This window comes from Gobius niger (assembly GCF_951799975.1).
Source record: "Gobius niger genome assembly, chromosome: 13".
NCBI classification, from domain to species: Eukaryota; Metazoa; Chordata; class Actinopteri; order Gobiiformes; family Gobiidae; genus Gobius; species Gobius niger.
The window spans coordinates 16,784,109-16,808,061 of record NC_136864.1 but is presented as its reverse complement, the minus strand read 5'-3'; the positions used below and the strand labels follow the sequence as shown (position 1 = coordinate 16,808,061).

Sequence of the window (23,953 nt, the reverse complement as noted above, 5' to 3'; positions counted from 1 at the left end):
AGTAATGTCAAGAGTTATTGAAATTGTTGTCTCACTCAAACAGTACATTTACAAAGCTTACAGGCTGTAAGCTTGGCCGGAGTGAGATTCCACCGGCCCACCAATGTAATGATTTCTCTGTATTTTAGCATTATGTTCTTACATGTATATTTTTGACTGTATGGTTTCAAATGTGAATTGTCATTAGCAAATGTCAGGACTGGAGGATTATCCAGATCAAGAGGAGGACTACAAGTTTCTCCACAGCATGTTGAGAGAGAAGAAGATTCACCTGCTCTTCAAGGTTACATTTGCTTTTACATCCTCATCCTCCTCAGCAAGAACTAATTCACAGCTCCTCTGACTCAGGCATCCAAAGGTATATTGGGTCATATTATATGATTTGGTGCCTGGATCTTCATACAGAACATTGGAGGCACATGTGTTAAAGTTAGGTTATACGTAAAAACATTTGGTCAGAAGGATACATTTAGTGGTATCCATCTCTGCTGCTCATGTTTTGCTCCTAATCTACCCAATAGCTGTAAAACAAATAGTAATAATAACAGTAATGGCTTACACTTGTATTTTGCTTTACAAGCCTGTCAGCACAAGTTATGTCGTCATTATTTTCACTGTACTCATTGTACTTCACTGTATTCATTCACTCCATACTTGGTGGTGGTTGGCTATTATTGTATTGGGTAAACTTTAACAGAAGCAAGGCTGCCAATTTGCGCCATCGGCCCCTTCAACCACCATCAGCAAATCACACACACTACATTCACACAGGCGGTGGGTTAATTGTAGGATCCCTGCACCTGTAGGAGCAGGGATTTAAACCACCAACATCTTGGTTATTGGACGACCCGCTCTGCCATTTGAGCCACTAATCCTTCAAGAGTATAGCTGCTTTGTTTTTTGTTGTTTACTCAGTTAGGATGGATTTGTGGATGGAAGTGTGTACTGAATATAACACAAATTAATTCTCTTGATTAATCAGCAGAGCCAATATTTTGACATTTTACTAACCTGACAGATCCATGAGCGACTGAAGTTTTTTGAGAAGAGAAGACCGGTCGCTGTCCAGGACTGTGCAGCGCTCCTGGCTTCTAATGTAAGAGACTCACTCATCTTTCACTGATAGACAGAAATGTTATTATTGAAAGAGCTTTTACAAATGTACAATTAAGTGCTTTAAAGACACTTTAAGGCAGTTAATTGTGAAAATGTACCTGATGATCAGAGAGAACATCCTGCTAAAATCATTTCTGTGTGCTATGCTGTTTCACGATTGAATTTTGAAATGAGAGTGACACAATAGATGACCACTTACCACTTGAAGTCTTATCCATAAATAGTATATCAGAAATTTTACAAAATTAATTGTGTAATTTACTGATGTTATTTGTCAGAGCCAGTGAGAAAACCTCCAAGACAAAAAGCCTAACTTATATTAGTGAACACAGCCATGTAGGTCACAAGCAGAAGATGCTTTGTTTTTTTTCTGATCAGTTTCTATACTGTCCCTATGCGATCCTCGGCGCTCCCTGTTTCACCACCGCTCCTGTAGATTCGGACGGACAGCCACTCTCCGTCTGGCTTAAATCATCAGGACCTACTGCAAGGGCCAAGCCTCGGTCTGCTTCCCCTCAGCCAGGCTTCTGTTTGCTCACAGTGGAAACTAATGACCTTCATGCATTGTGTCTCTGGAGTGTGGCTCGACATCTTGAAGCAGTAGAAGTCATTACAGTAATACGCTTGACAAGACGACAACTGCTGCTCTGTCTGACGCTGGTCAAGGCTGCTCCCATTTAGCTGTCGCCACACTTGTCATATAGTCTTGAACAGTTGGGAGTTTTTATCAACAGTGGCTCAAAGACCTAAATTAAAAACAGCAAAAGAAACACCACAATAATATCCATAAAGTTGGAGAATTATATATGTATTTTTTCTGTTTCAGTTGATGGAGGAACTGATGCATAAAGTCAGCAGAGATGAAGTCACAGAGCTGGTGGCAATTTTGTCCAAGCCGCACTTTAAGGTCTTTGACACTCAGTACTTTTCTATTTTTAAACCTCCATAGATGAGATATTGTTGCTCACAGTTATTTTAATGATCTTGCTGGGCTGGCTATCTCTGAATTATATTCTTGTTTGTTGTGCTACCAGGCAATACCGTAATAGTAGTTGTTTAACAATGTTTTTTAGTAACTGTATGCAACATTGATCATTACCTCAGACCATATCCTCAAGCAAAATCCATAACTTTTATTATTTATTTGAGCAGGGCAACTAAGTGAAGTGACTATCTTTATTGTAGTCATCACTGGACACCTAACTCATCCATCCCTTTATCCTAAGATTTACCGCCCTTTATCTTCCTTGGTATGTGTCCAAACCCTCTCAATCTTGCCTCTCTGATTTTATCTGCTACACATTAACTTAGGAAAATGTACTTATCCTGTTCATCCTTTTTTATTATCAGCAAAAGACATGTTAACATCCTCAAGTCTACCGCATCCAACTCTCCCGGCTGTCTTCTCCCTGTCCCACTGTATCATAGCACCCCATTTTCAAGCTGTGTTCATCTGTTCTCACACACACTCGCACCTGTATATTGCATTTTAAGCTACACATTGTACATACAGTTTGAACCACTGGGTAGGAGTTTTCATAATGAGGAGACAGAGCCAGCAGACTGTAACAGACTTGTTTAAACAGTCTTAATGATCTGTTTGCACTTGGCTCAAAGGCAGCAGCTCACACGTACTTACCAGCGGCGCAGTGTGGAATAGTCTGTGTTTATTTCTGTAAAATTATGTTCCTAAAGTGGCCAGACACTTATTACACTGCAGAGGTTCTGGTGAACACAGGAGTAACAGGCAGATTTCATACAATATTCAATATTTTTTAAATATTCCACTTTTTTTTTTACTGCCTGCGAGTACTCAGTGGATCATAAAGGTGTTCTCTGAGCATCAGTGATGTGTGTCAAATCATACCTGGACAGAGAGGTAGCAAGGGTTTTCAAAAAGGGATCGGCCAGACCAGGGGTGTCCAAACTTTTTTTTACTGAGGACCACATATAGAAAAATATACAAACAACCACACTCAGTAGAGGTCAGATATATAACTTCACCTCTATTGTATTAAAGTCAGCGAATTCAATAAAATGTTAGCTATGCTTTTTAATTGAATATGCTTAAAGTATAAAAAAAATAGCCTTCATCACAGCTTTCCATTAATGGATTTTAATTTATTTTATATATATTCAATTAAAGCCAAAATAAGAAATTAAATTATATTTTTAGAATTTGCAGCGGGCCAATTAAAAGTGGGCCACAGTTGGCCCGCTGGACACCCCTGGGCTAGACGTAGGACAGTTGACTACCTGTGGATTAACTGGATGATTGTGATCTTACTGACGCTGTCCACTGAGATTGTAAAAGTCATTACATTCACCTAAACAAAGTAGTACCTACCTGTATTTGTTTTTGTTCTTTTCTAACACATATATACACTGTTGACTTTAAACCTGATGTAGTTAAGGTTAATGAAGTATTTTAAAGATGCTGTGTGCGTTAAAATATGTACATTTGAAGTCATTCAAGTGTGTGTCCTTTTATTGAACCTAATCTTCCTCTCCAGAGCTTCCTGTGTGTCCATGATGCTGTGGCTCAAAGAGACTATGAGCCCACGCTGCCTCCGATCCCTGACGACTTTATGGCAGATGATGAAGATTCAGTCAAAATTGTCAGCATGGTAAAAACCAAGGAACCCTTAGTGAGTACATGTGTTTTTATAATTCTGTGTTTCACTACCTCCTCACTTGATCTGACCATTCATTTTCTGAGTTCACCTTTGAGCCAGGCACACAGACACGGAGGGACACAGAGTTCATATTCCACACCACCTTCTATATACAGTATTAGACTAATTAGGGTAATTCTGCACTGACTCACGACATCCTTTTACTATTATCATAGGTGTCTAAATTCCGTATTCATTTGAGCTTGAAAAGGCTGGAAATTTCAGTTCTTTGTGCAAATCCACCACATTGCCCCGGTGAGCATCATTTCCTGATACTGTGACAAATCCATGTTTTATTTCAAGCCATCGACAGTTCATCACAGAAATTTCCTGGAGCAACTCTCTTTATAAAGTAATGAAACTACAAATGCATCAGGCCACCGCCAAGGACGCAAAATCCTTTAAAACTGTTGTTTTAAATATTGAAAACATTTTTACATCTGGACATAGTTCTTTCATTAAATACATTTCTTGATAGACAGTAATAGGCTGCCGTGCCAGATCTTTTCCAGTAAGTACGTCCAGTAGTTTTTTTGGACGTGTGCGTAAAAGTCTCACAACATAAAACAAGGCATTTAATACACAATAAATGCAAATGAAAATGCTGTTATTAATTATGAAATGACAAAAATTGCTAAATGCCAGACAGTACCATACATAAATCACACATTGTTGCATGTTTCCATAGTTTACCATTACGGAACGCAGTATGGTTATAATTAGGCTAATGAGGGTCATTGTTATATGTTTTGGTATAACAGTTTCAGTAATGGGGAACACGTTTATTATTGATCTTAACGCTACACTGGGAGTTGAGTGACCTTTTCCTGACACTGTCTCTGTCTTTGATGAAGCCAATAAGCTCCATTTTCCACAGAGCATACAGACTGATTGTAGGCAGCAACAATACACGCTCTTTTCAGTGCAATTTGCTCCTCAGTGACATCTGGTCAAAATAACGCTGATTTGAGTGACCTTTGCTAACGTTACTGTGTGTTAAGAATGCAATGATTATTTGTCCAGACAAAGCCCTTTTCTGTGTCGATATGAATTTTTCATTTATCTAAGGGCGCGACGATCAAAAGGGATGAATCCAGAGGCGCCATAGTAGTCGCGAGGATACTGAAAGGCGGTGCGGCTGATAAAAGTGGTGAGTTTTAGCATTTGACTATTCTCAAAATCATCAATATATATTGATGTTTTAATGGGTAAAATGGTTAAAAGAGAAAACTTATTTTCCTGCTGCTGTTTTTGCTATCATTACTGACAATAATAATACTGGTGCCAGTGATGACACATGTTCTTGTAAAAGATATACTTGCACAAGATACGTGCACAACTCATTTCAGAACTGGCTGGAGTATCATCCCTTAAAAATGTGTCCAGTTCGGCATTATCCAAATCTAAAAAAAAAAATTAGCAACAAAAACGAGGGTGAAAACACAACAAAAAGGTGGGAAAAAAGAGTGACAAAAACATGCCAGAATAGCAATACAATAACACAGTAAACAAGCAACAAAAATGTAACAAAAAAATTATCAAAAACTCTTCAAAAATGTGGTATAAACACGGCGACAACGCAACTAAAAGGTTTTGATCAGTTCAAAATAATAATAATACATTTTATTCAAAAGCGCCTTTCAGAACACCCAAGGACACTGTACAATGGACACATTAAAAAACATTAAAAACAAGAGCAGCAGAATAAAACAGTACAACATTGAGAATGTGAGCGCGTAGCTAGGTGGTGTTGGACTGTCTGAACAGGTGAGTTTTGAGTTTGGATTTGAAAAGTGGCAGTTATATAGGTCTTAGCGTTACACTGGCCTATGGTCTGTAAGAAGCCTGTTAGATTTGGGTAAAGCCGCACTGGAGAAAAAGGCTAAGGGGGTAAGAGAATGTTCACCTTTATATGGAAAACCAATTAAATCCAGTAGCAAATGTATCTTCCTTCTATTTCTGTATAGTGTTGCATTCATAGATTCATTTCCATGTGACCATATTGCACTCAGACTATACTCAGAGTCATGTGTGTGAAATGCGTGTGCACAGGCCTGATCCATGAAGGAGATGAGCTGAAGGAGGTGAACGGAGTTTCAATGGAGCATAGAAAGCCAAAGGAAATCCTCCCTCTCCTGGTGAGCAGAGGCGCCTCCTCATTTGTTGTTACTAAAACCTAATCTTTTGTTCATTATATAACAGGCAGGTTCTAAAGGTGAGGTGACGTTTAAGATCATCCCAGCTTTTTATAAAGAAGAGGTGTTGTCACAAAGAAAGAAAGTATGTCCCCAGGTATGCGATGTTCACATTCAATATTGGTTTTACTTATTACAGTTGGAATGTTGACTTATTCACAACAACAACAACAACAACAGTGAACTAGCAAGAGCAGGATTCAAACCGCCTGCCTTTTGGTTATGAGACTATACCGCTCCATCACCTGAGTCACTGTCACCCCACAAACTTTATTTTGTTAGTTCCAGCACCTGTTTTTAGTCACAAAAGTGAAGTCACTGCTTAGATGTTGTATTTGTGCCACAGTGCTGTCACAAAAGCATTGGCAAAATTTAAAATAACATCAGACAGACAAGGACAAAGCAATCAACAAAATTGATTAGGCATGTTTCATTGAGTTGTCTTATTTATCCTTTCATACAAGTCACTGCGTCTGAGCCACCACTCAGTGGGATGCCATAATGACGTTTAGACGAAGAGGAAAATGTTAGTCTCTGTCTAATATTTTCTTTTAGTGAAGTCGATAAAGATGAAGTCAATGTTGAATCTGGAAACTGTTAGAGACTCGACCATTTGCTAAAGATTAATTCAAATTATTTTCAGAGATATCTCAAGAAATGACAAAGGTTTTAGTGTCACTGCCAGGAAGCAAAACTGAAAGGTGTATTTTTCTATGTCGTGATTTGAAAAAGTCTTAAAGAAATTTCCTCTGCAGCTGTTTGTGCGGGCATTATTCGACTATAGCCCGGATGAAGACCCCTCTGTCCCGTGTAAGGAAGCTGCAGTCCCTTTTCAAAGAGGAGACATTTTACAGATTGTCAGTTTGGAGGATGAGACTTGGTGGCAGGCTTGTCACCATGGAGATGGCCAGTCCCATGCTGGTCTCATCCCATCACAGCAACTGCATGAGAGGTACATTAGTTCAGGTATTGTGGCATCTGTGCGGTCAACCCAACTACAAAAACATGAACTGAAACATAATACTACTTAAACGTTTCATTTACGTGTGATGACCGTAACTGCCCCAAGGAGTTACACAATTTAGCTACAGCATATTTGGCTACATCACGTGGCCAGAAACAAAGAGATCATCAGACTGCGCGAATATACTGTTCATAAAACATTTTCAAGATATCTTAAATAAAGTTGAGTTTTAGATATCACTAAATCATGTCTAATCAAAATCTGCTTGTAGATATCAAGAACTAGATTTATTACTAGTCGCAATGACATCACGGACATACATATTGACATCACCTTTCCCGATGTCATTTGTACCAGTATAAATTATGTCATGAAAAAATTATATTGGGTATAGTAGAAATGGGATTATGGATATCCGAAGTTGAAAAATTAATTAGAGATATCTTTATTACATAGTAGCATGAGCATATTGCAAAATGACAATTCCATCTTAAAGCAGTACTAAATAACTTGTTTACCTTAATAAATCCCTTTCGTAGTCCCTCTGGGGGTAATACAAGTGTTAATGGGATGATTGGTGGGTCTTTCATCTCCCCCTGGTGTCTCTAGCCAGAAAACCACACTTGCAGCTTTCCCTGCTCTGACCCGGAGCCACCAATACACCTAGTGGAACCACGAAGAAGAAGCTAACAGGCTAACGGGCAAAGCTAACTGCGGGCTAGCACCACTTAAACAGTATTCACAGCCAAGTTTGAGTGAAAAAAATTATATCCATTGTGTAATTGGATGTTCAATATCCCTCTCTCTTTTCTGTCAGCGTAGTATTCACTCTCACAGACAATTAATGAGTAAAAAAACGTAACATGCTACGACACCTGCAGTGGCACTTATGGCCTCTAGGGGCATGACTTAGTACTGCTTTGTTCAGAATGTGTTGACTCTGACTGCGTGACCACTATTTCACAGTTTAATTCCTGGCATTTCCACCTTAGAACATTCCCGTTACATCAAGGTAGAAAATGTTGTATAAACTTGTCATTCAGTACACAAGGTAATCCGCTGACCTCACTCTTTGGGCACATAGCATTGCTGAACCTGCAGTACCTGGAGGTTTCAGTCCTAATTATGTGCAGTTAAAAGCAAGGAGGTGTACATGGATAGTGTAAATAGATCAATAAACTAACATCCCCATTGCACTGAAGACTTCTCTAGCATTAGCCTCTTAATAACCTCTGTGATGTTTCCTTCAGGAGAGTGGCCCTGCAGCGACCCAGGGCCCTGTTCAGGCCGCGCAGACCCAAAGCACCAGGTGACCTAAACATGTGTCTATAAAAGCACCCCCACACCCAAAACAGACTTTCCACCATTCATGTTAGAGCTATGGTTAGAGCTGCCAAACTCAAAAACCCAAGGGTGGAAAGGTCATGCAGGAGGTTATGGTCAAGGTCACTGCTGCTGTCTGACTCTACTTCTGTTTTCTCCACATGCTCCACAGATGAGCCTGAGGATACAGCAAGTATATCTGTTTTTATTTTTAAACATTAATATGAATGCCTTACATTTTGTTTTGGTTTGTGGGTTTGTAAAAAGTGATAGACACAGTAATTTTGGTGACATCTTAATAAAAGCGTGTGTGGTTTCCAGGACCACTTTGTTCATTGAGTAGATGGTTATTAACATTACACAGCTGATGGTCATGTCTAAACATAGTAATGGTAGTGTGTCAGAACCAATTGGGGTAATAATTTGATACTCTTATCAAGCATTACAAATACCGTATGTGTCATTTTTCTGTATATTCTAGAACCGCAGCGAAGAGAAAAAGGCTCATCTTCTAGTTTTGGTGAAGAGGTCAAAGTAGTTGTATCACATGTTGCATTTGGGTCTTTTAAATTGCCGGATTGTCATTGTGATTAGACGTTTTATTTTCAATAAACAAAATGCACATGCCCAAAACATCACAGAGCATTAATTTTTGAGAGAAGACCAATTTATTAATGACTACGAATCCCATGCCTTTCAGGACATGTTGAGGTGAGAATCACAAGGTTCCCAGGGGTTATATAATTAGCATTTTGCAGAGCACACTTTATTTGACCTTTATGTAACCAGGACATTCTCTCAAGCCCTGAAATGGGAACCTTTTGTGTTATTTGGCCTACAAATAAAGTTACTGCCATTTACTTATTGTGTTGCTAAATTATAATTATTGCAATATCCATATCAAAAGCTTTCACATAGCTCAAGTATCACAAATGACTGAGGTTTTCCATATGACATAACAGTCCACAAAAAACGAAAAAATAAAGCATAGTAATTTAACGTTCAGTTTCAGTCATAATGACCAAATAAGATTTTTTTGGGGTCCTGATTTGTTTCTGTCTTGTTTTTTTAAAATATTTTTTGGACACACTGCAATGGAACATAACGTGTTGAAATGGTCTTGTATAATATATCAATAATATTATGGAGACAGTTTTCGAATATTACAATTTGTTCCCATGTCGTGCAGCCCAAGTAAAGAGTATTGTCTTTACTAGCGGCTTTAGATTCACTGTTGTACGCTCATTCTTTCCTTCTTTCTTTTCCAGTCTTGGAGGATGTAGACTACCGAGCCATAACAGGCTTCCACATTGGTAAGACCACTGGAAAAATATGATACAATACAACTGTTTCATTTTATCGTGACTGCTCAAATGAACAGGCATCAATTTAGCAGAAGAACAAAGCGAATGGCCTGTGGTGTAATTCAAATCTGTTCTTGAGATGATGTATCTCTGTGGTTTGGAGATTTTAGGCAAAGGACTAAAACAGGGCTATGGCTTTGGGCTTTCAGTTTATCCCATTTGTCTTAATCTGTTGGATTGCGGATGATGTTATCCTACCTCACAGCTAATTGTAAAAAGGCCCTCATGCAAAGCAGTCCAATGATTAGATATGTTGCATTTCGCAGAGTCACGCGTTTAATACACGGAATGTTCATCTTGTCTTTAGCCAGATACCTGAGGACATGTCCGGAGTCTGGGTGTCCTCAAATTCTGGCTTGTAAACTTGTAAAACAGCTTATATAACCCTTCCTGTGGAGCGGAGGTGACCTAATGACCCGGATACTCACTCCAGTTTAGAACAATAGGTTGATTGGAAGGTAGGTAAGTCTTAATTGAAAACTGCAAAGATGTGTGAATTGTTTCTGCCTCTACTTATTTATAGTATTTTGTAGGTCGCACTGTTTTTATAGTTTGGGGGTGCGTCTTATACTCAGGTGCGACTTATATATCAAAATATATAATTTCACGTTTGTTATTTTCTCACTGACAGCCGCTAGAGGGCGCTCCAGGCTTGTGTACCAGTATCTGCTATCCTGTACGGTTGTACAATGACAAATAAAGTGCTGACTTACTTACTAACCGGTAAAGTTTGTGAGCGAGAAACTTGTGAGGGACTGGCGAAAAGCAAGAAGAAAACCAAAAAAAAGCTAATCGCGGGCTAAAAGCTAGATGGCCACAGCTAGAGCAGTGGTTCTCAACCTGGGGGTCGGGACCCCAAAGGGGGTCGCGAGACAAATTTGGGGGGTTGCCCAAGATCAATACTTTTTTATTGTAGTATGGGTTTGCTATTTTACCAGAGTGCCATTATTTGTTCGTAGTTTGATGAATTTTATTTCAGCCGTTTTTTTTCTTTGTTTTTAAAAAAATATGTAGGCTAATGTTCAGTGACATTAGTTAGAGTCATAAGTAGAAAGGTTGCATAGAGTAGGAACAATAGTAGTTCCCCTGCCCTGTATGAAGCATTTTGCGTGACTTGTGTCATTGGAAAAGCGCTATACATTCATTCTTCTCAATTAGAAATAAAATACATTTACTTTTTCCACTTCTGCGTGAAGGTAAAGTTTTTCAGCCGAAGCGCCACAGAAAGTCTTCTCATTTCTCTGTATTATGTCAAGCTTTGGCAGCACTACATTGAGTTCATATCGTCCCACTCATCTTAATAGGGACACCACAGACTGGGCTCACAACATGTGTTCCACTGCATCAGTCCTCTCCATCCCAATCTTATCTCCACTTGAAGACTCTCAGGAAAAGTGGAAAAAAGTTCTGCCAAAAATATTCCTACTTTTACGACTGAGTGCATAGGGCTGACAATTACAGCATGTTTCCCTGAAGGCCTAACCTGATTGTAGCAAATGCGATTTTCTCATCCATTCATGTATGTATTTGTTTTTGCACATGCATAACTCCCTTTTACACATTAGTCCACATTTCTGAGTGAAGTCATCAGTTTTGAACAGAAGCGTGCCATTGCTGCCAGTTTCCTTGTGTCTCGCAAGAGGAAATGGACTGATTTGCTTACATGCCCAAATTACAGCTGACGTCAAAAAGGCCTGGCACCATCACTTAGCAGCAGTTAACATCATGAAAGAGAGAGTTAGCTGCCGACCCAGGCCAAACCACAGACGCATGGCAGACGGTGGCTCTCAGACGGACTGCAAACCATGCGTGACTGCACTATTCTGAGATACTCGTGTCTTTAATGTAACTCACGGCATAAATCTGTTTTGTCAGTCGAGCTGTTGACATCCTGCTGGGTGGTGGCTATGATGACAGCCAGGACTTTTGGGTCAACTTTGTGTAGCTTTAAATCTATTCACCTTTAAGTCATGGAGCTTGGTCTGTATTCAGCAATGACATACCTTCCTTTACCATATTGACAGGTGAAGGGAGTAACAGATTATCTCTTCAACCTATTAGAGAATAGATTATTTAAGGCTGCTTTGGGTTATATGTCATTTTCTCCCTGAACTACAGCTCTTTGGGGCTTTTTTCTGGTTTACAGTAAACACAATGTTTGAAAAGTGGCTCCACGGTGGATAAGTGTGTGTTAAGTTTGCAAGCATAAGCCAATACAACTTCTAAGCTCTTGTCGTTCTTAAAAGCTCATGAAGTTGCTGCTAGAAAGGTGTAAATATTTACAGTACATCATCGTTTGTTGAAAATGTGAGATCTGTTATTGCAATAGTTATAGGCAGGGGTTTATCATGTACCTTTTGGTAATTTCCCACATCTATCTGTTTGTTCTGTCTGTTCTTCAGCTGGCTTGAGACGAAGTTTCCGACTCGGGAGGAAAGACAGCGTTGCCCGAGAAGCAGCCCGGTCTCGAAGGTGGAGCGCCGGCCTTCACAGCTCCATCAGACCCCCCACATACATGGAGGTCATCCCCTACCACAGACGGCCCACAGACAGGCACAGGCTGGTGGTTCTGGTTGGTATGTAACGTTTATGATGCTACCGCTGAAGCAAAATAGGAACATTTCGTAATGATTCGTTTATTCATGAAGTCAATATTGAGATGCACGGAGACTGAGAAGCTAATGGGATAGGTATTTATTGTCATTGCAAAATTAATCACAACGAAATTCCCTTTTAGAGCACACTCTTGCATAACGGATTGAATTACATCATTTGAAAACATCAAATAAAAATCTGGATGAACAGGTGAATAACTATCAGAGATGTAGTACTCAAGTCCCAAGCTCATTTTCCAGGTCATTTGTGGGACGCGTGACACACGTCAAACATCACATTGAGGGACCTTGGGACTTAACATGAACTCGGGAGTTTCTAGGGAGCAGGACTTGTGAGATTTCAGAATTAGGGGGTTTCTTGAGTGGCCATTGCTAGGAATATAATTTTAAAAAAACTCTTCTTAAATGGGCTGGAATTGTGACTTAGACTCAGTCTTGACTAGGTTTTAGGTGATGATGATTTGACTTGGACTCAGGCTTGACTCGAATTATTCCTTAGTGACTCAAATTTTTATTCAGATTTGAACAATAATTACTTGAAGATGACTTGGATAGAACAAATAAACTGATTGCTGTGAATGAGATGAACCTGGTTTGTTCGTAAGAAAATTCAAGGAAGACAAAGTGCTTCCATTAAAGGTACAGAATGTTCATAATATAAGTAGTAATATAACTAAGGCTACATCAACCACTAATTATAATTCAAGCCTGTTTTCTGTCATTCTTATGTCACGGTATTTGAACTGTAATACAGTTTGGACCCTGATTACCTGCAGATTTACCATATCCTTTTTTTACTCTTCAAAAGAAAAGGTAGTGCATTGATGAAAATGTATGCTCATTCAGGTACAATCTTTTCCATCAGACCCATGTAAACAGTGTCAGGAGCCCAGAGTCAGAATAAATGGTCCTCTTCTGAATCACCGCTGAGCACAGATCCAGGCTCTGCCAGCTCCGAGGCCTGCGCTGTGTATTCAGGCCTGTGCCGTACTGTAGGGAATTGTTGTCTGGGCCACGCCAAGAACCTTTTTAAAGTCATCTTACAAAACAAGTGTAGGAATGGTGTGACAACTGAAGCAAATGTCAAAGATAGAAAGTATTTGTGGATCATTTTGAATAAGCTTTACTTTCAAATAAACAACAAAAATATATTATTATACTCAAAATTCATATCTAGGTGCACTTGTCGTATTGTTTGTTTGTTTGGCTCCAACAGTTCGCTGGATGTCGCTCCTGTTCACGCCCATTTCATGCAGCTTTGAGCAGTTTCACACCAGCTTTGACTATAGTTTGTCCTTGAGTGTACATTTTGACTATATATTTTACTTCTGATGAATGCAGAAGTGCAAAACAGACCGACTGATCGAGACTGAGCAGATAACAGTGGACCGAGACAAGTGTTTTGTGAATATGATTTTTCCAAGCGTCTCCCTAGTGCTCCATCACTGTCCTGGAACAGTGACCACAGCTTGGATTTGGATTTAAACTTAAATCGTGCTGGATGGGACTCCACTCTGGGTTCAGTTTTTACTGTCCGCTCTTCTCTGACAAGCGCTCGTCATTAGGAGTAGGGTTTATTGGCATTCGGGCTTGTAGGCAGGAAAACCACAACCTGGATGGCAAAAACAGCAGCGGCAGATCACCATGGTCTCAAGTTAAAAGTTTGTTTTTCTGTGTGTTACATATTCACTAGAGCGATTTGTGAGTTCATACGGTGCACATTTTTTAACTCATCCAAGAGCTGAAACACTAAGACTGAAATATAAACTGCTGTTACAAGCTCATGCATTTCGGTGTGCATGAGTGAAAGTCGATCGAAGAGTTTTAAACTGGGGGGTTAGAAGGATTTGGACAAAACAAGACCCATACAAGATATTATTTATATGCAGTGGACATTATATTGCCTAAATGTGCATATGCCGCAGTCTCACTAACTAGGCTATTGGAGCGCACAGCTTTTGTGAATTTCTGTGCAATCATTCTAGTAGATTGATTCAATAGCTATTAATCTCCCAATATCCAGACTACATTATGTCTTAAGTGGGTGTAAAACAGTACAGGCGGCAACCTCCCTCTCTCTCGGTACAGCAGCATTTTATTGCCTTTTGCTGCGAACTGCATGTGTGGTTTCTGTGCTCCACATTGTTTTACTGGATACTTTTGTACATCTTTTCTGTGTTTTTGTGGGGTTCGTTTTTTTTATTAATGGTCCTGAAGAAAGCAGCTTTATAAAAGTAAACAGCTAGCTTATTAGTAAACCCTTTTGAAACCTACAAATTTCTTCTTCTGAAACCCTGAAGAGGCACCAGGAGCCCCCCATGCCTGCAGCACAATGGAGGCACCAAAAGAGGAGCTACAGGAAACAAAAAAGGGACAAACAAGGAGGTATCTGGGCGAGACTCAAAGCTCAGCCACACATGTCTTCTATTGTTCTGGCTAATAATAATAATAATAATGCATTGGTTTTATATAGCGCTTTTCTGGACACTCAAAGACGCTTTACATTGCACTATTCGTTCACTCCATACTCGGTGGTGGTAAGCTACTTTTGTAGCCACAGCTGCCCTGGGGTAGACTGACGGAAGCGAGGCAACCAGTCTGCGCCATCGGCCCCTCCGACCACCACCAACCACTCACTCACTCACTACATTCGCTAGGCTTCCTGGTGTTACCAAACGGTCTCCCGTACCGACCAGGCCCTTCCCTGCTTAGCTTCCAAGGTCTGACGGGATTGGGCATAGCAAAGGCGGTATGGCCACTGGCTAATGGACATTCACTGGAGAATAAAACAGATTACCTGCTAAGCTCTTCCCAGAAGATGGTGTAAGACTGTTGAGGAGAGGAGGGAGCTGCGCAGGAGGTGGAGCTGACCAGTGCAGGACACCACGCTCTGAAACAGGGACAAACCGTTTCAAAAGGTTCAGAGGAGACTGAAGGCAGCCAGCCAGGTTTCCTCCGGGTGCTACAGTTTCACCTGAACACTATTTGTACAATGACAAATACAGCACACATGCCTACATTTGAAAAATACCTAATTTACATACATTACTAATCCCTCCCAGTCTAGATTTGTATTAATTTTAGGCTGCAGTTTTATCATTCTAAGCAACCAAGCAAGTCTTTTGTACAATACTGTATGTTTTCAGTGAAACAATAGTCAACTCTGCCTCTAGAAATGTATTAGATGTAAGAGAAAGAAACCGCACGCGCATGCTTTTCTTATTTATTCCATCACCGGGGCCTCTGTAAAAAGCATCAGTTGCGCGTCTACAAACTCGATATTTTGTAATGCATCAGTCTCGTGCAACGCTGTGATGGAAATGGCAGCTATGTAAGGAATCCCTCTTTCATTTGCTCCATTTGCGCCTGATGCAATCTGGACGAACCCCGAATAGGAAGCAAAACCCAGATGCGACAGTTTTATGTACGCGCCCTCCATCCTGTGCGTCCTACACTGTAATGATACTGATCCCTCTATGGTTTTTCCAGAGGCACAGGAGCATTAAGTATCTGATACGCAAGCAAAATAATAAGGACTTTTGGAGAATCACTTGTAGATGAAAAAAAAAAAAAGAATGAAATCAGAGCCGTGTCTGTCTGACTCTTTGTAGGTTTTGTAATGATAAAGGCAGATGTGTCACCAGATCACTTCGCTCATTTGATGTTGGATGTTTCCCCCAGGGCCGAGCGGCGTTTGCGTCAGTGAACTGAAGAAGAGGCTGCTGATCTCCGACCCGGACCGCTACGGCGTCACTGTGCCCTGTGAGACAAACTGCACTTCCTGTATCACCCTTTCACCGTGTCGGGACTTAGTATCGATTGTGTGTTTGTTGCAGATACAACACGAGAAAAGAGGCAGCAGGAGAAAGACGGAGTGGACTATTACTTTGTGCCAATTCCCAAGTTTGAGGAGGACATTCTCAATCACAGGTGAAGAAGAATTGAGGCATTGGTTAAACCATTGTCTTCTGCTCATAAACCCCCTCACATCTGTTTTTGTTTTATTTAGGTTTATTGAATATGGACGCTACAAGGGCCATTATTACGGGTCAAGTTTAGACTCAGTCAACAGAGTAATGGCAAACGGCAAAGTGTGTCTTCTGGACATGCATCCGAGTGTGCGTGTTTAAACTTCTTCTTAAATTGACTGTGTTTTATAGCGCTGACTGATGTCTCTGGGAAGCATCACATTTCAAAGTCTTTGCGATCATTTATTTGTGTCATTACAGAACGTAAAGCATGTTTACACAGCGGAATATAGACCGTTTGTGGTGTTTGTGAAGCCCCCGAGGATCGAGGAGCTGCGTCTGACCCGCCACAGAGCCAAGTTCATCTGTGACGAGGAGGACAAGACCCCGGCCCGCACCTTCTCTGTAAGAGGCGCTCACACACACACATACATGCACATACTGGATCTTCACGCTGTAAATCACTGCCAAAGCTTTGTTTGACATAAACACTGTGACGTAGAATCTACCTGGATGACTGAGGCTTCCTGTTTTATCACCTACTGTATGTGCATATTATATGGCGGAGAACACAGGTGTCTGCTCATGTAACACACTGGGAGGGTCAGGTCAAACTGCTCACACCCTGCTCTGCATCCCGGGGTCAGCTTCAGGTTTGAGTTTAAGAGACGTTTAAGAGAAGAGGGGGTCACAACACGCCTGGTGGGTGGCTTTAACGAGATACATAAGGTTAACAATTCAGGTTAAATCATTTTGGAAATGTTTTTTAATTTGCATTTTAATAAAAATAAAAAAAAGTGAATCTAAACTCTAAAATACAATATACTCTGTTGTTCTGTTTTTGAGCCAACACTCCTAATGGGCTGTATGTAGGACACTTTGCCTCCATCTGTGTTCCCTTACACCGAGCTCTGTTGGTATTGCCCTTATAAAACCCCTGGGGTCACACACCTGCACATAGGTCGCCCCTGTCCCAAACACTGCTGCCCCAACATCACTTTATAGGGCTCATGTGAAAAGCCCCCTCTCTCAGCATGTAATGACCAGTTATGCTTTTATGGATTTCACATGTACAGCATGTTGCGCCGCTTTTACAAACGCCACAACAACAATCTCATTTGGGAACAGGAGGAAGACTTTGAGGAGATGATCGACATGTCTGAGTCCATGGAGCGGGAGTACGGGCACCTGTTTGACAAAGTCTTGGTGAACGGGGACATTGCGGTGGCGTTCAGGGCGCTGAAGGCCGAGGTGCACAAGATCTTGGAGGCTGAGGTCCAATGGATACCGACAGAGTGGCTTTGTCCATCTCCAACCATGGCGCGGAGGAGCTGCAGTCACTTAACAGGCTGGATTTGAACTAAAGTATTTAGTTTTTAATTAAACACGTTTTACTTATTCTCTCTGTCCAATCAGGCGACAGGCCCATAACATCTTTCTAATCTTTCTCAAGTCATTTTCTGAGAATCTGACTGATATCCTTGTTACCCTTTATGTTTCTTGGTTTAGACAACTGATCCCCAACTGGTGTAGCTTCAGGACCTTATATTCCTAAACATTGTCCAGTCTAATATTGCTATAGTACGTAATAATAAATAAATAATTTGTCGACAAAAATCTTTAAGTTGTGATTGGTACTTGGTAGTTTAAAGGTGCATTATGCAACTTTTTATGTGAAAATAAAAGTCAATATTTGTGCGTATTTTACCTTTAAGTGACCCAGCGGCTGCATGAGTGGTTACCATGGCGCCTTTACTTTCCATCCCAGTGGCCTCTACAATGCTCCAGGATCAATTTTTCGCAAGGAGCGTTGTCGTGACCCCTGTGATCGAAAGTAAAGGCGCCATGCTGACCACTCATACAGCTGCTGGGTCACTACAAGGTAAAATATGCAGAGACATTAACTTTATTTTCCTCACAAAATGTTGCATAATGCACCTTTAATTGTACTGAAACTACAGTTTAACCTCTTCCCGCCGCCTTATCCGGGCACATTTTCTCCAGTTCAGCTTTACCCAAATATAAAAGCTTCTTGACCAGTGTATCAGCTCATTTGAAAGCTAAGACCAGTAAAACTTTTTTGTTGCGTTGTAGTTTCTTTTTTAGTTGTGTTTTCGTAGTTTTGTGTTTTTATTGTGTTTTTGTTGCTTTTTCATCACTTTTTTCCTTCCTTTTTTGACACGTTTTTGTCTTGTTTTCATCAGTTTTTCATCGCATTTTTGTCACTTTTTTGTCACGTTTTCTGCTGCTGTTTTGTGGCTTTTATGTTTTTCTTCAGTTGTGTTTTTGTCACCACTTTGCAGCTTTTTTGCCACTTTCTTGTTAGCTCTGGGTAATGAACAACAAGAAAATGTGCTCGAGTAAGGCGGGGTTTGTCTACGATGGAATATTCCTGTACGACTAAGAGCGTAATTACACAAACGTGATTTAGGCATGAAAAAAGGTGGAAAAAAAAACAATTATTAAAACAATTTATCAGCAGTCACCTCTGTCACAACAACCTTGTGACCCACCTTTGGGTCTCACCCCGAATAAAGACCATTATAATTTCACTCTGAGCAGCCTTTAAAATGCTCCATTATTTTATGAATGCTCAAAATGTTACAGTTGTGTTGTCGCATACAGGGGAATGACATACAGCCCATGCAGTAACAATTACTAGTACATTCTCTAAGATGTTTTTTGTGTATAAAACAGCAGGCCTAATGTTGCTAATGTTACCTATTAGCCACTGTCCCTTAGTGTTTTACTAATAAGACAAAAACAAACCATCTCTCCCCGTTTCCTGTGTCCAAGTTCCAGTCTTTTTTGTTGGCATTAACCTGCATAATCTACTCACAGACTGAAAGAAAAAGTTAAAAAAAAAAGGGGGAAACTCTCCAGCTCTTGCGGTCAAACATAATCTTCCCTGCCAAGTCACAAACATCGGCATGTAATTATTCTGACAGCTGCTGCACTTCAATTAAGTGTAATGCACACCAGAGCAGTAATATTAGCAGCAGTTGCGAACATGTTGCACAAAATGGGGACACGGGTAAGATAACAGTCTGTTAAAAGGCCTGGAATGAAGCATATTGAAAATGGCAGCGTATTTGGAAAAGTTATTGTAGACCAATACCATTAGAGATCATAAACCAGACTATATATCGCTTATATGTTACTCGGTAGAGTCTGCTGCTACGGCGCAAAAAGAGTCATATATTTTTAGTGGCTATACATTCTTTTACATTCTTGGGGTTTCCTTCCTCTTCAGTTGCCGAGCTCAATTGGGTGTGAAAGGGTGTTAATGTGTCAATCATGTGAAGTTTAGAGGAGGCAGGAGCGGCGCGATGTGCTTGTACAAGGATAATGATGGCTTTCAAGGGACCTGGGTCTTCACAGAGGAACACAGGCGGATTTACGACCGCACATAAAAGCTACTGCAAAAGTTCAGGCACTAAATAGGCCTTGTTTTGTGTGAGTAAGTAACTTGATGTTTTTTGATCTGATAAATTTGTCTTTTTTTTTAAAGCTGTTTCTGTTATTTTGCTTCATTTGCAATGTACATTCCTAATTAGAGTATAGAAGGTGCCACTTTATTTGAACATTTTATAAGAAAATTTACTACAGAAAAAAAGACAAATTGATCAGTGTACTGTATATGGTTGGTATTGCTCGTACGTAGTTTGGGAACAATGGTTTAGTTCCCCATATGCCCATTGAAGAAGGAAAAAACATATAGAAGTCGCTCCAGAGTATTAGTCGCTCCGGCCTTGGCAACTACCTGGGCATGGAGGCGTAACTGCACCGTTGACAAGCCTCTCCCGGCAGCACGTTGTTCAAGCTCTCATTTTCAAACTCTTTCCCTCTAGCTGTGGCCATTTAGCTTTTAGCCTACGATTAGCTTTTTTGTTTTGTTCATTGCAGTTAGAATAACCTCCACTTTTCGCCAGTCCCTCACAAGTTTCTCGCTCACTCCAAACTCGCTTTCTGCTGCTCAATTACCGTTTCTTAAATCTTCAGTGGTGCAGCAGTAGCAGATACTGGTATACAAGCCTAGAGCGCCCTCTAGTGGCTCTCAATGTGAAAATAACAAACATTGTGGGATTATATATTTTGATATATAAGTCGCATCTGAGTATAAGTCGCACCCCAAGCCAAACTATGAAAAAAGTGTGACTTATAGTCCACCGGAAAATATGGTAGTTTATGTTTTAAGGAGCTATCCCCAGGCTCCCCTCTAGCTCCGCCACAGACCCCTGTGAACTTTGCAACTGGGGGATCACTGTCATGTTACCTAATAGTATCGTGAACTAACTACTCTCTTAACAGATGATGAAAACTTCCTATACCTTTTCTCAAAGTAAAGACAGTAAACAAGTTGGAGAAGAACAAGTTGCTGAAAAGTATTTTGTCAGGTGCCAATCCAAAAGCCCCCGTGTTTACTTTGGTGCCAGACCCGGACCTCAGCGCGGTCCAAGCAAGCACTGCAGTATAAGTTCATATTGCCTCTGAGAATCTACAGACTCTCTGAGATCATAACGATGCCTTTAAAGACACCACCGCCATCCAGTAAAAACAAGTACTCCGCTGCTCCCACTTCAAACATTACGCTGAAAAATGACGACTGTTGGTAACGGATAATTTGGCTCAATCATGTACCAGTTTACATAGTGCATTAAAATAAATATGGCAGTCTAACCTGGTCTTGTTTTAGTGACATTAGAATCAGATTGAATGATAGAATGAGATTTGATGTCTGTAAAATATCAGTCATTATGATTACATTTTTGAGCATATTTCTGTTTATACTACAGCAGACGTATGGTGCAAGTATCTTAGTAGTGCAAGTAGTAACTGTTTGAAGTCACTGTAGTGCAAATTATAGTACTCATTTTTAAGTAAGAGTAAAGCAGAAATAGTAGTGCTGGGTGAAATAGTAGTGGTGGTTTGTTTTGTTTTTATTCAACTTTTCAATTGTAATTTAAATGTACTTAACTATTCATTATGTTTTATTACAGCCCGGTGAGAAATGACTTACACAATATATCCCTGAGGCACTTACTCTCTAAGTACTATTTAGTGTCAGAAATACTTCCTTATTTCAATAGGCATTAACAGAAATCAGGAGGAAAGTTTGCTTTGGTTTTGCCCCAACAGTAACATTAGTGGTTCAGGTCCAGAGTGGGGACTTCCAGGTAGTATGTTCCATGCCCAGAAAATACACTTATCCCACTGTGCCTACCATTTCCATTAAAACACTTTAAATAGTGTTTTTATCCAAATATCTTTTTATTGATCTGACATAGTTTAGTGTGTCTACCGCACTCGGGGATTTCCCTCTCTTACCTCGGAAGATCACCTGCCTCCTTGCATATTAAAGAGAGTATGTGGCATGCCAGTCCTGATGCAGTTCTATCTGGGCTTAGGACTGGCACAAAGGGCAATGTGTGATATGATAATGGTAATAGATAGATATGTCAGATATTTACGCAAGTTGGTCATTTTTATACTGCCTGCAGTCTCTATATTAAGCTCATGGATCACAGCCCTTCGGACCTGAAGTAACAACTTTTTGAGCGACAGTGCAGGATTTTAGAGGCAGTTGTGGTGAATAGGTCTGGGCTCATTCTACACATTAGGACATGGCTGGAACATGAAGGGGGAGGAAAATACTTAGTTTTAACATTTTTTAAATCCATATAGTCAAATCTAGAAGCTTCTCGACTGGAGAGTTTATAGCCGACAGTGTAACCTATAAAACTGATCAAAAGTTATCTTTTTTTCTTGTGATGTTGTCACTTTTTTGACGTTCTTTTTCATCGCTTTTTTGTTTCTTTTTCATATCTTTTTATTGCCTTTTTGTCACTTTGCGTGTCACTTTGCGTGTCTTGTGGCTTTATTATTGTATTTCTGCCACTTTTGTTCTCCCTTTTGTCTGTGTTTTGAGGCTTTTTTCAAGAAGCTTTTAGATTTGGGTAATGCCAAACTGGAGAAAATGTGCTCGGGTTAAGGTGGGGGTTAAGAGGTTAAACAACAGGTTGGTCAAATATAGCTTTAGATTGTTTTTCCAGATTATGCACTGGTTCAGAACTGAAACTCAATGGAGAAGGTTCTTTTCACTTCAGATATTTGGACCTTTCTATCAATGGCAGTGAGACCTCAAAAGTAATTCTTTATTCATTTTAGACTGGCGCAACGAGATGGCCGATTTTTATTTGATTTATTTTTATTGGGAGCTGTGTTTTGGAGAAACCACATTTAATCAGATTGACACAATTTCAGTTGGTACAGCCTTGGACAAACACTATTATGATTTACACCCCTTACGATGTGCTGTGTCGTTCATTATAGACAGATGAAGGTTGAAATGCCTGGACACAAACGCCAAACTCTCCAAACAACTCGAAATATATGCATGTGTGTAGTTGCGCGGGTCTCTTGGCTGATGGGATGGGCGTGTCCCCTGGTAAAGTCAACAGAGCAGACGCTGAACACAACGCTCTGGGACAGGGTTAAATGGTGTGTGTTAGCGTGTAGCATTCTCCAGCCTCTGTTCAGGAATGTCCAACAGGAATTTACGGCACCTGAAGGGGGACGCATGTGGTTTTCAACTCCGCACTGATATCTGGGAATTATGCACAGGGGTGGGACTTATGGGGGTTTTAATACTTTTAGCAGTTAAACACGAGCCGCTATCACTGTCGAAATGAGAGCAAGAGGGACACTTTGTCAGATAAAAGAACTGGCTATGGGAAAGACATTGCTGCAACAATGTGTAAAAAAAAAGGGGGACAGACATCTTAATGATCACACTAGTTCAGGGGTAAATGTTTGGCAGGATACGATTTTCTCTTACTGACATGCTGAGAAGGTGGTATTTTAGTGCATTATTCTATTAAACAGTAATAAAATAGTATATATATAGTAACTTTCATCTTAATATCCATCAAACGAATGACAAACATGAATGACAGTCTTGACACTCTTATATGTATCTTCCAATAAATATACAATCTTCCCCTTTACAGTAAGTGTTGTCAAAACAAGGGGGAGACCAAAACACATGTTTAAATGATTACCACCTCACAGTGTATCAGACTGCAGTGTCTCAGTATAAATCACATGGTGAGAAAATGGTGCTGATTTACAAGATACGCCTGTTCTGTCATTCCCAAGGAGGTGTGTGACAAGATAGATTATGTGTAAGGCTCGATTTAAAGCAATGTATCCACTTTGAGGCAATTTCTTGATCAAATTGTAAAACATTAAAACTTATGTACAATGGGAATCAGTACTTTACCACCTATTGCAGATGTGGAAAAACTTTTGTGTTTTTATACACTGCTGATTGCAGTTTTGGGAGTTGCCCACCATTGAGCTACTGCATACACTGCCCCATCTAGTGATTAACCTCTTAACCCCCACCTTAACCAAGTGCATCTTCTCTCCGATCTTCATATCCCCTTTACCCAAATCTATAAAGTTATCTCACCTATATTGGCCAGTGTAACACTTCATTTGAAAGCTGACCTACAAAACTCATCTAACTTGACCTTTTTCCGTGCATTGTAGCCACGTTGTCGTCCATTTTTTTGACATTTTTTTTTCACTTTTTGCCACTTAATTGTTGTATTTTCTTCCCAGATTTTTGTCACTTTTTCAACACTTTTTTCTGCCATTTTCCTGTTACCATTTTTTGTTGCATTTCCGGAACTTTTCTGTTGCTCTTCTATGGCGTTCTCATCCTTGTT

At 40.2% G+C, this 23,953-nt stretch overlaps 1 protein-coding gene across 1 annotated transcript; it reads left to right on the top strand.

The window, feature by feature from the left end:
- Positions 1 to 190: 190 nt before the first annotated feature.
- Positions 191 to 17,579, top strand: LOC306972892 (MAGUK p55 subfamily member 7-like; the record flags this gene model as incomplete). Its single annotated transcript, XM_079569599.1, has 16 exons — positions 191 to 283; positions 1,019 to 1,096; positions 1,943 to 2,023; positions 3,630 to 3,764; positions 4,860 to 4,941; positions 5,844 to 5,929; positions 5,994 to 6,083; positions 6,742 to 6,938; positions 8,201 to 8,259; positions 9,542 to 9,586; positions 12,040 to 12,213; positions 15,934 to 16,014; positions 16,089 to 16,182; positions 16,262 to 16,370; positions 16,482 to 16,625; positions 17,349 to 17,579. The coding sequence occupies 16 exons, from the start codon at positions 191 to 193 to the stop codon at positions 17,577 to 17,579; spliced, it is 1,779 nt and encodes a 592-aa protein (XP_079425725.1).
- Positions 17,580 to 23,953: the final 6,374 nt, after the last annotated feature.